Source organism: Poromitra crassiceps, assembly GCF_964638095.1.
Source record: "Poromitra crassiceps genome assembly, chromosome: 15".
In the NCBI taxonomy this organism is placed as follows: Eukaryota; Metazoa; Chordata; class Actinopteri; order Beryciformes; family Melamphaidae; genus Poromitra; species Poromitra crassiceps.
In genome coordinates this window covers 13,954,707-13,972,206 of record NC_139634.1, presented here as the reverse complement: position 1 = coordinate 13,972,206, position 17,500 = coordinate 13,954,707, and the positions used below count along the sequence as shown (strand labels likewise).

At 44.2% G+C, this 17,500-nt stretch overlaps 2 protein-coding genes across 2 annotated transcripts in view; both read right to left on the bottom strand.

Moving 5' to 3' along the window:
• The window catches only part of LOC310790632 (histone H3.2), a gene marked incomplete at its 3' end in the record, with an annotated part of 494,832 nt that overhangs the window by 378,258 nt on the left and 99,074 nt on the right, over positions 1-17,500 (bottom strand). The window lies entirely within an intron of this gene.
• Positions 1-17,500, bottom strand: part of slit3 (slit homolog 3) — a gene marked incomplete at its 5' end in the record, with an annotated part of 417,236 nt that overhangs the window by 315,096 nt on the left and 84,640 nt on the right. The window contains 2 exons of the mRNA XM_083652464.1: positions 10,873-10,944; positions 16,641-16,712. Of these exons, the coding sequence (XP_083508590.1) occupies positions 10,873-10,944; positions 16,641-16,712 (144 nt within the window). The remainder of the gene's footprint in view (positions 1-10,872; positions 10,945-16,640; positions 16,713-17,500) is intronic.

The following is a 17,500-nucleotide window of genomic DNA, read 5'->3' as shown; positions in this document are numbered from 1 at the left end:
TGTGTCTGTTCACTCTTTGTTAAACTCTTTGTCTGGTCCAGAGCAGAAATACCGACAAAACAGTCGCCACCATGACAGTTGCCCGCATTTCCGGGGGAAAAAAAAAAAAAAAAAGTTTTAGAGTCAAGTTATTGTTCTAATATCAACAACTAGCCATCATATCAGTACTGCTGGGCTTTATGGAAAGAGCGTGACTCAAACTGGATAATAGTGATTATTGCAGTGTTTTGAGCCTGGACACTTAGTTAGCAGACGTAGCTAATGGGCTAAAAGCTAGCTAACGGCAGAGGGCATTTACTGTAAATATTGTATTATCGGTCTATCATATTATTGGCCTGTCAGATGTCTAACATCATCACCCGTTTTTATCAACTGCTTATTTTTAGGACTTTGAGCCCAAAATAAGGTTATTTGTCAACAGAATACACTGGGGAACACTGTGGCTAATCAACAGACCAGGGTAAAACCCAGCAAGACATGAAATATCTTAAAAATTACAAAATACACTGGGGGGGGGGGGGGGGGGGCTAAAAGGTAGATTTTACATCAGAAAATTACTTTTGATACTTCAGTACAGTAAATATCAGATACTTTAAGACTTTTACTCCCAAGTAATATTGTAATCGGTGACTTTTAAGTCCATTTATGGTATATCTGTACTTTTACTCAAGTGTGGCTTTCAGGTACTTCATCCAGCACTGTGAGCGGGTGAACGAGTGAAAGAGAGAAAGCGAGAGGGAAAACGTGAGTTTGGACAGTTTACGTTTGCCCCTTCCAGATCATCCCCACCAATCGGCTTTGAGGCCAGGGCTGACGCAGCCAATCACGAGGTGCGCGGAGTACACCCACTTCCTGTAACACTAGCCGTAGCATTCCAGCAGGTAAACTATAGCAGTCGCCTCTAAATGGACAATTAGCCAAGATGAAAGGCTGCCTCCTCGTCTTTCTCCATTAAGTTAATGAGGAGGAAAAGGCATCTCAAATGACCCCCTGCTCCCTTTCCTCCTCCAGCTTCTATTTACAGTAACAAGCCACACATACGCAGGTCCACATCTGGGAGCTGCACCCAGGCATTTGGAGGTTAAGTGCCTTGCTCAAGGGGTGACCTAATGGGGCGGAAGGGAGGCGAAAAGCATGACATATTAACATCCAGTCATCAGTCCAGGGATTCAAACTTGCAACCTTCCAGGTCCCAGTTCTTTTACCATTAGAGCTTCCCCTCCTTCTACTTATCCATCATACTTCCCCTTAGGGCTGTGCGATTTTGCCTAAAACTAAAATTGACGATTTTTTCTCTCAAAACTCGATTTTCGATTTCGATTTCGATTTATTATACTATTATACTTCTCTAAACATTTGTTGCCCTGCAGAGCTCTTTTCCCCCCTTTTTTCCATAATTGACAATTTACGCTTTTACTCTGAAGGTAGAACAACTCAACTTCCTGTTTTAGCTTGCCGCTGCTATGCTTAACTTCCTGGCTGTTGCTTGCTAACTTGACACTGGTGGATTTGCGTGTTCCTCCGTGAGATAATTATATTAGTGTCTAAGCGACCACCCGTGCTCGGAGTTATATCTGTACTAGAATAACACAAAGTCACAACAGGAATGCGTGGAACTGCGATAGCAGTTAGGGGGAAATTCAGACACACAGGGACAGGTGAGTCAGCTGAGGCAGCCATGAATACAGCCAATCTATCAGTACTCGGTGGCCTCACGTGTTGTTTTGTTATTATGTGAACTGGCAATGTTTCATCGTCCGGTGATAATGTCTGTGTTCGTGTGCGCGCGTGAGTGTGTTGTGGCAATCGTTATCTTGTAGGCTACAGCCTGCAGTGCAACAAGCTGCTTTTTGGTCGGAGGTGTTGAAATAAGTCCATTGTGCTGCTGTTTTTAGTAGCCAGTATCACAGCCTCTAGAGAGACTTTACACAAGTAGCAGCATGCGTACATGAGAGAGAGCCGCCCCGCGTAACGTACTTACCCTAGTTTAAGTGAAAATTAAAAAAAAAAAAAAAAAAAAAAAAAAACGATTTTACGATTTTCATTTTTTTAACATCGTCCTAACTACCGTAAATTCCGGACTATAAGCCGCACCGGTCTATAAGCCGCGGGTGTTTTGATGTTTAATTACCATATGTAAGGCTTCGTGCACAGAGGGGATTGTCGGGAAAGAGATGGCTGTTTGGGGAAGCTCCCATTTATTAACATTTCAACAAAACAAAAGTCAGGTCACTAATCCCCAGACAAAATCACACATTGTGAGATGCTTAAAAATCACCATCGGCGGGAGCTGCTGTGCAGCCAAGAACACAAGTGAAATTCGTTCTCTCGTGACCTGTGGTTCTCAACGTGATGGACGATTCACCTTTCTTGTTAACAGTCCTAGTGAGAGGCAGGTCGAACGTCAAAGGCACTTCATCCATATTTATGATCTGCTCCGGTCCGATGGAATATTCCTTGATCTTTCTTTGTGTGAATTCGCCGAAGTTTGTAATTTTCTCCTGGTAGTCGGGAGGGAGTTGCTGACACACAGTCGTCCGCGCCCTGACGGACAGTCCCTTTCGTCTCGGGTTTGTGCATGATCCTTTGCTGCTGCTGCTGTTGTTGTTCCTGTCTCGCTACTGTCTCAGACATGGCTTTCAGGCTCAATCGCCGCCATCGTCGTAACACAGCCAGTTCTCCATCTTTTGAAGCATGATGTTAGATTACAACGAGCTAGTTGTGTGGCTTAGCCTTCCAAAATGTTGCTGTTAGTTTTTTAGAATGTAATACATAGAATTGGGAATGTTACATTCAATTTCATTCAGACTGTCTTACAGGCTCAATCGCTGCCTTTTTCCCCCCGGAGCGAGGGAGGAGGGAGGGAGGGTGTTTTACCGTAGTGGCTGAGAGAGAGTAGTGGCACAGTGCTCCAATCAGGTCGCGAGGCACATTTTTTGCAACATCATCCAATCAGGGTCTCGCTCTCATAATGTCTGTCTTGCTCTCGTTCTACCTCATACCAACATCCATAGATTTTGGAGGTTCCCGAGTGGCCGTTTGCTGGAAAAATCCATAGAAAAGCCGCACCGTTATATAAGCCGCAGGGGGCAAAAAAGGCCAAAAAACGGGAAAAAAGCCGCGGCTTATAGTCCGGAATTTACGGTAATTAATTCGATTACGATTCAAAATCGATTAATCGCACAGCCCTACTTCCCCTGTGTTTTAACTGTTTTCCCCAATACAATGTATTTCCTTGTTTGTATGCCTTCCTCATTCCAGCTGAAACATACTCCTCACACGGTTTACAGTACATGTCCCAACTCACCTCCTACATGACATAACACTGTAGCATCCCAGACCAAATCACCTCCTACATGACATAACACTGTAGCATCCCAGACCAAATCACCTCCTACATGACATAACACTGTAGCATCCCAGACCAAATCACCTCCTACATGACATAACATTGTAGCCACCCAGACCAAATCACCTCCTACATGACATAACACTGTAGCATCCCAGACCAAATCACCTCCTACATGACATAACACTAGGGGTGTCACGATACACTCAGTTCACGATACGATACGTATCACGATACTGGGTTCACGATAACGATACGATACGATACGATTTTAACAATATTTTTTTTAAATTGAATAATGACAATATATGACTGGAAAAGTAGTATTTTATTTGAAATGCACAAATACAAAACATGCTGTTGTGGGAAATTGTTATTACAATAACAACTAGAAAAAACATGAGATTGGAGATAAGGCTTATCTTGAAATAGAATGAGTTACACCGTCACTTAGATTTACTTTGAACTAAAAGGTTTCTCAGCAGTATAAATTCTCATTATGCATCTTCAGTTTTTCTTCAAACTCAAACAACAAGACTTTTCTTAGTCTATTTTTTATGCATCTTCAGTTTTTCCTGTCAAGTAAACAGTTTTGCCAGAAACTCAATTGAATGGTTTCTCTCCTGTATAACTTCTCATGTGTCTCTTCAGAGACTTGTTCAACTGAACTACTTTCCACACATTGAACTTCAACAAACAAAGACGTTTCTTTGTCTACTTTTGGAAGAAAAGAAAAAAAAAAAAAGAAAAAAAATGTTTTTTTTTTTTTTTCACGATATGAGATTTCATCTCAACGATACATATCGTGACGTTTTACTATCGCGAAATTTCGTGGGACGATATATTGTGACACCCCTACATAACACTGTAGCATCCCAGACCAAATCACCTCCTACATGAGATAACACTGTAGCATCCCAGACCAAATCCCCTCCTACATGACATAACACTGTAGCATCCCAGACCAAATCACCTCCTACATGACATAATACTGTAACATCCCAGGACAAATCACCTCCTACATGACATAACACTGTAGCATCCCAGACCAAATCACCTCCTACATGACATAACACTGTAGCATCCCAGACCAAATCACCTCCTACATGACATAACACTGTAACATCCCAGGACAAATCACCTCCTACATGACATAACACTGTAGCATCCCAGACCAAATCACCTCCTACATGACATAACACTGTAACATCCCAGACCAAATCACCTCCTACATGACATAACACTGTAACATCCCAGGACAAATCACCTCCTACATGACATAACACTGTAACATCCCAGACCAAATCACCTCCTACATGACATAACACTGTAACATCCCAGGACAAATCACCTCCTACATGACATAACGCTGTAGCATCCCAGACCAAATCACCTCCTACATGACATAACACTGTAACATCCCAGACCAAATCACCTCCTACATGACATAACACTGTAGCATCCCAGACCAAATCACCTCCTACATGACATAACACTGTAGCATCCCAGACCAAATCACCTCCTACATGACATAACACTGTAGCATCCCAGACCAAATCACCTCCTACAAGACATAACACTGTAACATCCCAGGACAAATCACCTCCTACATGACATAACGCTGTAGCATCCCAGACCAAATCACCTCCTACATGACATAACACTGTAGCATCCCAGACCAAATCACCTCCTACATGACATAACACTGTAACATCCCAGACCAAATCACCTCCTACATGACATAACACTGTAGCATCCCAGACCAAATCACCTCCTACATGACATAACACTGTAGCATCCCAGACCAAATCACCTCCTACATGACATAACACTGTAGCATCCCAGGACAACTCAGCTCCTACATGACATAACACTGTAGCATCCCAGGACAAATCACCTCCTACATGACATAACACTGTAGCATCCCAGACCAAATCACCTCCTACATGACATAACACTGTAGCATCCCAGACCAAATCACCTCCTACATGACATAACACTGTAGCATCCCAGACCAAATCACCTCCTACATGACATAACACTGTAGCATCCCAGACCAAATCACCTCCTACATGACATAACACTGTAGCATCCCAGACCAAATCACCTCCTACATGACATAACACTGTAGCATCCCAGACCAAATCACCTCCTACATGACATAACACTGTAGCATCCCAGACCAAATCACCTCCTACATGACATAACACTGTAACATCCCAGACCAAATCACCTCCTACATGACATAACACTGTAGCATCCCAGACCAAATCACCTCCTACATGACATAACACTGTAGCATCCCAGACCAAATCACCTCCTACATGACATAACACTGTAGCATCCCAGACCAAATCACCTCCTACATGACATAACACTGTAGCATCCCAGACCAAATCACCTCCTACATGACATAACACTGTAACATGCCAGACCAAATCACCTCCTACATGACATAACACTGTAGCATCCCAGACCAAATCACCTCCTACATGACATAACACTGTAGCATCCCAGGACAAATCACCTCCTACATGACATAACACTGTAACATCCCAGACCAAATCACCTCCTACATGACATAACACTGTAGCATCCCAGACCAAATCACGTCCTACATGACATAACACTGTAGCATCCCAGACCAAATCACCTCCTACATGACATAACACTGTAGCATCCCAGGACAAATCACCTCCTACATGACATAACACTGTAGCATCCCAGACCAAATCACCTCCTACATGACATAACACTGTAGCATCCCAGACCAAATCACCTCCTACATGACATAACACTGCAGCATCCCAGACCAAATCACCTCCTACATGACATAACACTGTAGCATCCCAGACCAAATCACCTCCTACATGACATAACACTGCAGCATCCCAGACCAAATCACCTCCTACATGACATAACACTGCAGCACCGAGGTCTGGAGCTAGTCGTGAAGCGAGAGGGGAAACATCTCAAGTCCCACATTACTCTCCTCTCTCTCCTCGCTCGCCCCTCACTCCTCTCATGCAAACCAATCAAATGTAAGCTGAGCTGCTTTAATGGAGGGGAATGTTGCTGCTTCGTGAGTCTCACTGACACAAAACCAACACTGGTTCAAACGCACACATGGTGCATTAGCGGCCTTTGCCCTGCATGCACACCCACACACACACACACACAGAGAGACAGACACACACACACACACACACACACACACACACACACAAAATGCACAAACACACAGACAGACTCAGAGGAGAAAGTGAAGATAATAATGTAGGGGGGCCTCAGTCTGGGTCAGTGTTATTAGACAGTAGCTTAACAGTTATTTATATATATATATATATATATATATATATATATATATATATATATATATATATATATATATATATATATATGTATATATATATATATATATATATATATATATGGGGGGGGGGTGTGTGTGTGTGTGTGATATTGTTATTAGCTTAACAGGCCTCTAATCATTTAATCCTCCCAGATCAATTGTAATGTTCATTGTTGCACAGCAGAAAAAATAAAAATCTTACCAGCCCGCTTCCGTCTGAGCTACCATGAACATTTTCCTTTTCTAACTTCATTTCAAAGTTCATTTAGTTTCACACAAATGCATTCTACTCAAAGCTTGTGTGTGTGTGTGTGTGTGTGTGTGTGTGTGTGTGTGTGTGTGTGTGTGTGTGTGTGTGTGTGTGTGTGTGTGTGTGTGTGTGCACACGTCCGCATGTGAGATACCACAGTCTGCAAACTGTGGGGGAGACGACCACAGACTGCACACACCGAAAGCCACAGACTCCAGCCCTTCATCCATCTATCTCAGCGTCTGACCACCTCCTCTCCGTCTGTCCTCTTCCTCTCCCCCCCACCGAGCACCTAGCGCGCCGCAGACTCCGCTCGCACCATCCATCTCGCTCCATCTGCCTTCCAGCATCTTCTCATCCAGCCCCCCACATGACCTCCACTGTACCTATGGCTCATTTGTCTTAGTCACATGACCTCCACTGTACCTATGGCTCATTCGTCTTAGTCAAGCAGTCACAAGCCGCAGCTCTTTGCACAATCCCAACGATGCGATTTTCCCGATGAGGAACAAAGCCGACCTCTCCGTTACACCGCCGCGTCCCGGCACGATCCAAGAGCCTTCTGGGTAAAAAACCATTATCTAGCCGTGTACCTCTCGCCCTCACCTCCCACCCAAACCCTCCCAACCCCTGGCTGTTTTCCCTCGTCCAGCTCCTTCCCTCTCCTCTCCTCTCCTCTCCAAACCTCAGACCGCAGACTTTTAATAGGAGGGTTAAGAGGTAATTCCTATCACACTGCCATCATTTAATATCTAACCCAGGCTGACGGAGAGAGAGAGGTTACAAACCCAAACCAGAAACCCACCAAGCAAACCTCCCTCTCTCCTCCTCCTTACCCCCTGCTGTGATTCTCTCTCTCCATCTGTCCCTCTCCCTAAACATCTTCTCCATCACTCTCTCTCCCCTGCTATTCTCTCCTCTCTCTCTCTCTGTCCCTCTAGCTACACAGTATTCATTACCGCCGCTTCCTTCAGATGCGGAGAGACACCGCGCGGGAATGGATGGGATAAAAAGCACTGAAAAATGGGAGAGAAAAACAAGGAAAGCGGAAAGAAGGGGGGGGGGGGAACCGAGGAGGAAACTCCAGACATGTAATTTGGATTGTGCTGATGGCGAGAAGCAGGGATATGAAGAACATGAGATTTATAATGTTAAGTTTGGAGCGGCTTCACCCTTTCCACTCTTTGACCAAGTTGTCTGAGAGCTCTATAGGGATTCCTATTAGACCAGTGATGAATAAGAGCTCTCCAGATCAATTAGGGCTTTTACAGAACTCTGTCACTCATAGAGGGAGAGAGACAGAGAGAGAGAGAAGAGAGAGAGGGAGAGAGAGGGACAGAGAGAGAGAGAGAGAGAGAGAGTGACAGAGAGAGTAAGAGAGAGAGGGACAGAGAGAAAGAGAGAAAGGGGGACACAGAGAGAGAGAATATATAAGAAGGATTGGGAAGAGATAAAGTTGGACAGAATGGGAGATAAACAAAAACTGAGTGAGTGTGTATGTCCACACACACACGCGCACACACACACACACACACACACACACACGCACACACACACTCGGTGGATTGATATAGGATTTTGACTGTGTGTGATCTGTGAAGGCACAGTTGACGTAAAGGACAATTTGCTCTCAGCCATAACAGTCTAGCTTGCTGTCTTCAGCAATAGACCTTATTCGCTAACCCCGGACAGCGCCATATTGTTGACATACCGTCCTGCAGCTGACAACTATAGTAACGGCCTTATTGTTGTTTCTGTTCCATTACAAAATAGCGATAGTGATGACAGCAATACAAACCCCAGAGTTGTTGTTTGTATGCTGCCGTTAATGCCTGTAATAAATAAACAAAAGAACAAGGTGAACAGACTTTCCTGTGAGGAGCTGTCAGAAAGTTTCACCTGTCTCTCCTAACTATCCACACATCTCCTGTGCTGCTGACGTATCCTCAGTCTCGCTCCCTTCACGTCTGTGGACGGTAGAGATAGAAACAAACCACGGGGACTTTATTGCTGTCATTACTACAGCCATGCCTAACGCAGGTCACCATCCGAACACAATTGGAACGATACAGGTAACGCTAACGGCGGCTAGCTTCCTATAAACGCTGCTCTCACATAGGCTGTCACTTAAGAGCTGCATCGCTATGTCGAGAACATGGCGGCGGTGGGCGTGCCCGTACGTGAGTGACGTGACGGTCAATCGAATAAGGTCTATAGATCACACATCACCACAAACACAAGTAACACACCATCAATAGATGTCTGTGAAGGAGCAGATTTCACAATTAAAGTCCTAATACAGTTAAACGACAGAGCAGATATTATTCAGGGAAGAAGTGTTCAGAGTATGATGTCACATGCATTTCCGGCCAATGCGGCGATTTATAATACACACAGCTCATTGGCTGTGTTTGATTGTAATCACCTGTTAATTGATTGCAATCACCTGTTGTTTTCCTACCAAGATTGTTGTGTGGCGATGTAACAGAATGATAGACGGACCATCCTCTGGTCCATTTCAAAATAAAGGTTCTCAAACTTAAAACTGAAATGCATTCCATGTTTCTGAAACACCCCATTTAAAATTTCAAATAAAAGTGCTTGAAGAGTTGTTGTGTAATGTTTGTTGGTCTAATGTGCTTGTTGGCATCTGGAACATCCAATAATTCAGAAATGTCGAAAACACAAAGAGACCATGATGACCTTTTTTTTTTTTTTTACAGAGAAAGTTGCCTCACTTCCAAAGCGTTCTGCCTCATGGAAACATTATGAAAGAGCTACAACTGAGAGGTTTACAGTCCCACTGCTGCTATTTCTGAGCCGCAAGACACACACACACACACACACACACACACGCCAACATACACACACGCCAACACACACACACACACACACACACGCCAACATACACACACGCCAACACACACACACACACACACAGACACATGCCAACACACACACACACACACACACACTACAAGAAATCACACATATTTATGTATATGCATATAGCCTACTGTAAGCATGCATGTGCACAGACAAGCTCAAGAATGCATTGATTGCAGACACATACAGTCTAAAACGCACGCGCGCGCACGCCACGCACACATACATACATACATACATACACACTCTACCTCCAGTTCCAATTGAAGGCAGCCCAATGTAAACAGCAGTAAAGTTTAGAAGGTGTTTCAACCTTCAACCCAACCTGAGAGAGACTCTCTGAGGACAAGACAAATAGAAAGAAACCCTGACTAGAGAGAGAGAGAGAGAGTGAGAGAGAGAGAGAGAGAGAGGGTGGGGGGGGGGGGTAGAGACAGGGTGGGTACACCTATGGGACTGCAAAGGAGAAAGAGACAGAGAGAGACAGACAGAGAGAGAGAGACAGAGGACTTGTATGTCTGTAGGAGTTTGACACGAAAGAGACGGGGAGACAGTATGTGTATGTGATGGCAAGAAAGAGAGAGAGAAGTGAGAGAGTGGGGGAGACACAGATAGAGAAAGAGGGAGGCTTCACTGCATCAGTATGACCTGCCCTTACACTCTGAATACTCTGGGAAAACTCCATATTCCTGCATCAAAATTCCTCGCCGTTCCAAGGAAAACATTCACTCCAGGCACACCTTGCCTCTTCAAGACACACACACACACACACACACACACAGAGTTCAGGAGCACAGAGCGGCGCTGTGTCACCTGGCACGGGAGTTGAACCCGCAACCCGACTAAAAGTTCAGACATCAGCGCCGCGGCCCGTGTTTTCACACGGATCGCGTAACACATCAGAGGAGAGAGGGGAAAGAGCGGAGCGAGAGACACAGAGGGAGAGTGGGAGAGAGAGAGAGAGAGAGAGCTCCTCGTGGGGAGGGAAGCACAGAGGAGGGATGGGGGGATGAAATGAGAGAGAGGCGTACTCACAGGCGGCCTAGTTTGGGGTTGGACTGGAAGAGAAGCTCGGGGAGAAACTGGAGTTTGTTCCTGTTCAGGCGACTGCAGAGAGACCAAACAAAAACGCTTAGAGAGAAAGTACAATTGTGTGATATTGTACAGCACATACAATTCAATGCAATGTAGAAACACAGACAGACACTGAGAAGTATCAACATGAACAGAAAAAGGCATCACAGACAGACACACACACACACACACACACACACACACACACACACACACACACACACACACACACACACACACACACACTAATCAATCACTGAGATTCATGCTTCTAAGGTGATTCGGCCATCTTGGAGCAGCCATCTGCATCACCTTGTAGGGCCACGGTCCACAGTTCAAAGGTCAAACACATGGGAAAGTGTGTGGTTTCCTGTGATCATGAGCCACAGGTTATCACGCTGTGTTTGCTGTGTCTGTGACCTCTAGCTCTCTATCACTGACATCCCCTCCTGTGTTTTGACCAGCTGACCTGACACAGAGAGGAGGAAAGGCTTTGGGTTCTGTCATCTCCTCTGAAACATGCACCTATAGGAGAACTGATTACTTAACATTTCCTATACTGGCTGTTAGGGCTGTGCGATTTTGCCTAAAACTAAAATTGACGATTTTTTCTCTCAAAACTCGATTTTCGATTTCGATTTCGATTTATTATACTATTATACTTCTCTAAACATTTGTTGCCCTGCAGAGCTCTTTTCCCCCCTTTTTTCCATAATTGACAATTTACGCTTTTACTCTGAAGGTAGAACAACTCAACTTCCTGTTTTAGCTTGCCGCTGCTATGCTTGCTAACTTGACACTGGTGGATTTGCGTGTTCCTCCGTGAGATAATTATATTAGTGTCTAAGCGACCACCCGTGCTCGGAGTTATATCTGTACTAGAATAACACAAAGTCACAACAGGAATGCGTGGAACTGCGATAGCAGTTAGGGCGAAATTCAGACACACAGGGACAGGTGAGTCAGCTGAGGCTGCTAACTTACAGCCATGAATACAGCCAATCTATCGGTGGCCTCACGTTGTTTTGTTATTATGTGAACTGTAAAGGCAACGTTTCATCGTCCGGTGATAACGTCTGTGTTTGTGTGCGACTGTGCGCGCGTGAGTGTGTTGTGGCAATCGTTATCTTGTAGGCTAGAGCCCGCAGTGCAACAAGCTGCTTTTTGGTCGGAGGTGTTGAAATAAGTCCATTGCGCTGCTGTTTTTAGTAGCCAGTATCACAGCCTCTAGAGACTTTACAGCGGGGAGAATGGACAAGTAGCAGCATGCGTACATGAGAGAGAGCCGCCCCACGTAACGTACTTACCCTAGTTAAAGTGAAAATTAAATTAAAAAAAAAAAAATTTAATAAAAAAAAAAAAAAAAAAAAAAAAAAGATTTTACGATTTTCATTTTTTTAACATCGTCCTAACTAATTAATTCGATTACGATTTAAAATCGATGAATCGCACAGCCCTACTGGCTGTATTTTATACGTTTCGGTGACGTTCTGAATCCATTTAGTCTCTTCTTCTGTATTTAGAACTTTATGAGCAGCTTTAGTCTCTTGAAGTGACTTTATGATAAGATACAGACATAAGATACGGACTTTCTACTGAACAACACCCCCTTTACACCTGGTTTTTAAATGTGTACCTGTATCCAGATAACTCATCTGGATACAGGTCACATTGAAAAAGCAGGTGTAAATAAGGGGTGCGAGATGATATAAGTGTGCCAAGTGCCAAGTTCATTGTGTCGCAAAATGGCAACAATGGGCTCAAATCTTTTCTGTCGTATGTTAGTCCTGAACAAGTTCAGGTGAAAGCTTTTTCTTTGCTTTCTTTGCAAGTAGGGTGGAGTAAATAAAGTCAGTTCAACTTCAAAATGATCAATATCAATAGAAAATGGATATTGCCCAGCATGAAATCAAACTCAATTTACTATTATCATTAATGACTGAATTATGAATCTGTCTCATTAGTACTTCTCCACAAATATGAAATGACAACTTTCTCATGCCCAATGTCTTTTGAAATACACGTCCTCCTTGTTTGAATAGTTTCAACTTAACTTGAATTCAACACAATGGCCATTACTTACACAGGAGTGAGTGTCAAGAGAAAACGCAGGCGAAGATGGAGAGTGTGACAGGATGGTGAGGTGTGTGTGTGTGTGTGTGTGTGTATGTGTGTGTGTGTGTGTGTGTGTGTGTGTGTGTGTGTGTGTGTGTGTGTGTGTGTGAGAGAAAGTAAGAGACGACGGGTGTGCATGTGCATGTGACAGAGAGTGTGTGTGTGTGTGTGTGTGTGTGTGTGTGTGTGTGTGTGAGAGAGAGAAAGTAAGAGATGACGGGTGTGCGTGTGCATGTGACAGAGTGTGTATGTGTGTGTGTGTGAGAGAGAAAGTAAGAGATGACGGGTGTGCATGTGACAGAGTGTGTGTGTGTGTGTGTGTGTGTGTGTGTGTGTGTGTGTGTGTGTGTGTGTGTATGTGTGTGTGCGAGAGAGAGAAAGTAAGAGATGACGGTTGTGCATGTGACAGAGTGTGTGTGTGTGTGTGAGAGAAAAAGTAAGAGATGACGGGTGTGCGTGTGACAGAGTGTGTGTGTGTGTGCAGAAGCAGGGTGGAGACGCTCAGAGGGAGATGGATGAGGGAAGCGTGAGGGAGGGAGTGGAGGTCTTATCAAGCTACCAAAGCCTTGGCTGAGAAAGGAGGCGCGGAGAGGAAAAGGAGGGCGGGGGGTCGCGGGGTCAGCTCCTCTAATCTGTGTTGGAGAAGACACAGACACGCGACCTTTGAACCCCGGGGATAATCATAATAAGACCCCCACTTTCACTCCTGTACGCACCCATGGAAACAAGAGTTTCATCCCAGAACGAGACATCCACCATTTGAAATAATTGACCCTTACTCTTAGAAAATGACAGCTGTTATGAAAGTAAAGCACATGATGGGCTACTATTACACTTATGAGTCATCTTGAGACCTTTGCTTACAAAATAGTTCTGGTTTTTAGGGAAGAATCTTTTGTGTGTTTTCAAATGATGACCGATGAGTTGAAGGTCGCGTTTGTTTTTGCCAAAATAATATAACGCTTTTGGAAAGAAAGCCATGAGATATTACCAACCCGCAAGTACTCGTGTGTTTTTTCATACGTGGAAAAGGATCCTTATTAGCCAGAATTAAAATCGAGTCCAGTAGAAATGGTTTTGGAGATGGAGGCGAATTAGTCTCACTGGGCTAGTATCTCAAAACCCAGAAGCTTTAGCACTGCCTGGGTACGAACAAATAAAGGAAAAGCACTTAATTCTGTGCTAGATCAGCATCAAACAGTTATCTAACGCTTCATTTGAGCTGCAGAATGTCTTTATACACTTATATTACAATGTGGAGTGGTATGGGAGCGCTATTCTGTCACCAATGAAAAGTGGATTGGGTTGAAAGAATGTTCTTGTATTTCCAGATCTCTCATCCACAGAAGCTGATAATGTGCTGCACACATTTTTAGGACATTACAAGCAAATCCTCCATATTTTGGAGCCGACCACATAGCGTTGTTTCTCACATTGTGACTCCACAAATCACACTAACTCATCACTGTGACCTCTCACCCCTGACCTTTAACCCTAACAGAGGCAACATCAGCCAACCTGCCAACTAAGCATTTTAAAAAGCATGTCGAGTAAAAAATAAAATCATCGTCATTATTACCATCAGCATCCTGACTGTGATGTGATGACCATTTTATCACTCCAGTTGAGAAAACATTTAAAGAATAAAGGTGTTTGTAAAATGGATTCACCTCATGTTGGCAGTGATGTTTTCTATAGGAATTGAGATGTTTGTGTCATAACATACTGTGTTAACAGCTTTATAAATACCGTGGCTATATAAAGAAATGTTTGTGTGTGGTATTGTCTCTAATGCTCAGTAGAAACAGAAATTCCTCTTACAGTATGTTGATTCCATTGGTTTTAGAATGAATGTAAGTAAATGATAGACAGCAGCAGTTATCCTTATACATCGTGAAGAAGATTCTATTTTACATTGTCATCTTCAAACACTCAGTACCCTAAGACCTAGACTTCACTTGGAGACACATACAATACAACTTTTTTTTTAATAAGCATGAGGATTTCTTGTAAATGTCTTAGAATAGACCCTTTTCACGGGGCCATTTTGTGTCGAAAAGGAAGAATAAACACAGGTGCAAGCAAAACACTAATGAGGGTTTCCAAATTTCAATCATGGAAGTTTGAAACCCTCATTAGTGTTTTGCTTGCACCTGTGTTTACCCTGCCTTTTCGACACAAATGGCCCCCGTGAGAAGGGTCTATTGATGCCACCTCTATTTCCTGGACACAACTTAGCTCAGCCCCGTAACCTCTTCCAGCTTAACCTTTGACCCTTACCGATACACCGCATGAGGAGCCTTTTAACATTAAAGCAGTCCATCGCCTGTCACTTCCCCCTATCGCATGTGTGATCTCCATTTAGGAGACAAGACACACATGTTGCTGCCACTCAGCTTCCCTCAGGCTTTCATCCAGTGTCAGAGGAGCTCGTTGTCACTTTTGAATTCTCTCTCTCTCTCTCTCTCTCTCTCTCTCTCTCTCTCTCTCTCTCTCTCTCTCTCTCTCTCTCTCTCTCTCTCTCTCTCTCTCTCTCTCTCTCTCTCTCTCTCTCTCTCTCTCTCTCTCTCTCTCTCTCTCTCTCTCTCTCTCTCTCTCTCTCTCTCTCTCTCTCTCTCTCTCTCTCTCTCTCACACATGAGCTCGCTAACAAGCTGACAGCATCTAAACACAATCCATCAGATTCAGTGGAGGAATTATTAGTTTAGAAATGAGCCATGTCTAGCAGTACTAGATTGAGTTGTTTAGCAATGCTGTTATAGCTGTTGTTGTGTTGTCAGGAGAGGACCTCCAATACTGCTGCCAGAGGGCATGTTACAGTACATCAAAGCCCTCTATAAACATAGTGAAAAACGTCTAGTTGATTTTATCCCCCCAGATATGCAATGTTTTTCCATCGGTGTACTCTCTGACCTCTTCTCGTGCTACGCTCGCTATATCATAAATCCTCTGTACAGGAAGACATGGAGACAAGTCTTCCGACAAGCTGTCCACCTGTCATTTCAAATATCCTTCCCCACATACAGGCCATAAACATGCAGGTGTGTGTGTGTATGTGCACAGTGTTGTGTATGCACTGACACCTCAATTCTGTTGACTAGAGCTTGCGTGTGAGTTGACGGACACATGCACAGACACACACACAGACGTGCACACACACAGACACACACACGTGCACACGTGCGCACACACACACACACGTACGTGCACACACACACACACGTGCGTGCACACAGACAGCGGCGCGGAGTTTGTGAGATTCCAAGGTGATGTGTAAAGCGGATGGACTTGCTGAAAATCCTCCAGGTTGTGTGTGTGTGCGTGCGTGTGTGTGTGTGTGTGTGTGTGTGTTACAAAGTGGACAGTGCACAGAGAGAGTGAGAGTGAGAGAGAGAAAGAGAGGGAGGGGGGAGAGACCCTCAGGGTGGCACCTGGTCTTTCACTTACACACACACTCTAATCTTACACTGATGCCAAAACACCCCCCACACACACACACACACACACAATGATCATAAGGTTGCACTTTCATAGACAAATACATACAGTAATGCACACGTTCAAGAAAAAGATGGTAGGCGCGCACACACACAGCATGTAAGACACTGTACTTACAGTCTCTCGAGCAGTTTGAGATCCTGGAAGGCTCCTCTCTCTATAACACTGACCTGGTTGTCCTCCAAATGACTAGAGAGAGAGAGACATAGAGAGAGACAGAGAGAGAGAGAGACATAGAGAGAGACAGAGAGAGAGAGAGACAGACAGAAAAGCGAGAGGGGGGGTATTAAATATTATGTGACACTTCAGTGTATGACAGTAAAGACAAAGGAGCAAAAACAGTGAATATCAGATTAAAAAAAATGCAGAATGACAACATTGCACAGATACAGTAGGCACTAGGCACTACTTTAAAATGACTAAATTCAAGTCAGTTGATGGACAGTTGATTGGGTGTTGAGTGCCTTGATCGTAGACAGTAAATCTATTTTTCAGGCCAGCGTTAAAGAGCAAAATCAGGCATTACTGTAGGTGTTTGCCAGAGAAGACAGACAGGCGGATTAGACCATCCAGTGAGTGGCTTTCATTTTTAATTGGTTGTATAAACAACAAATCAGTGTATTGAACAAATTGGACAGAAATGGGTCAGGCAACGAACAAGACCCGAGTAAAAGTTTAAGAAACGCAGCATTTCACAAATGTCAGGATGTCATGGGCCAACACAAACAATGAACAGGCCATCCCTCTTCTCTCCCTCAGTGGATCTCTTCCCCCGTCTTCTCTGCTGTCTGTCATTCCCATGCTGCTCCCACTGTCATGCAGATTCCCCACTTTCCCGCCCCGCTCGCCCTGTGTTGTCATGTTTTCAGGGCGATCTAAGGTTTTCCAGATGGGACAGAGAGAGAGAGAACATCTCCGCAGATATGTGTGTTTAGACTTTCTGTCTGAAGACGTTAAGACTGACAGGAGAGGGGAGA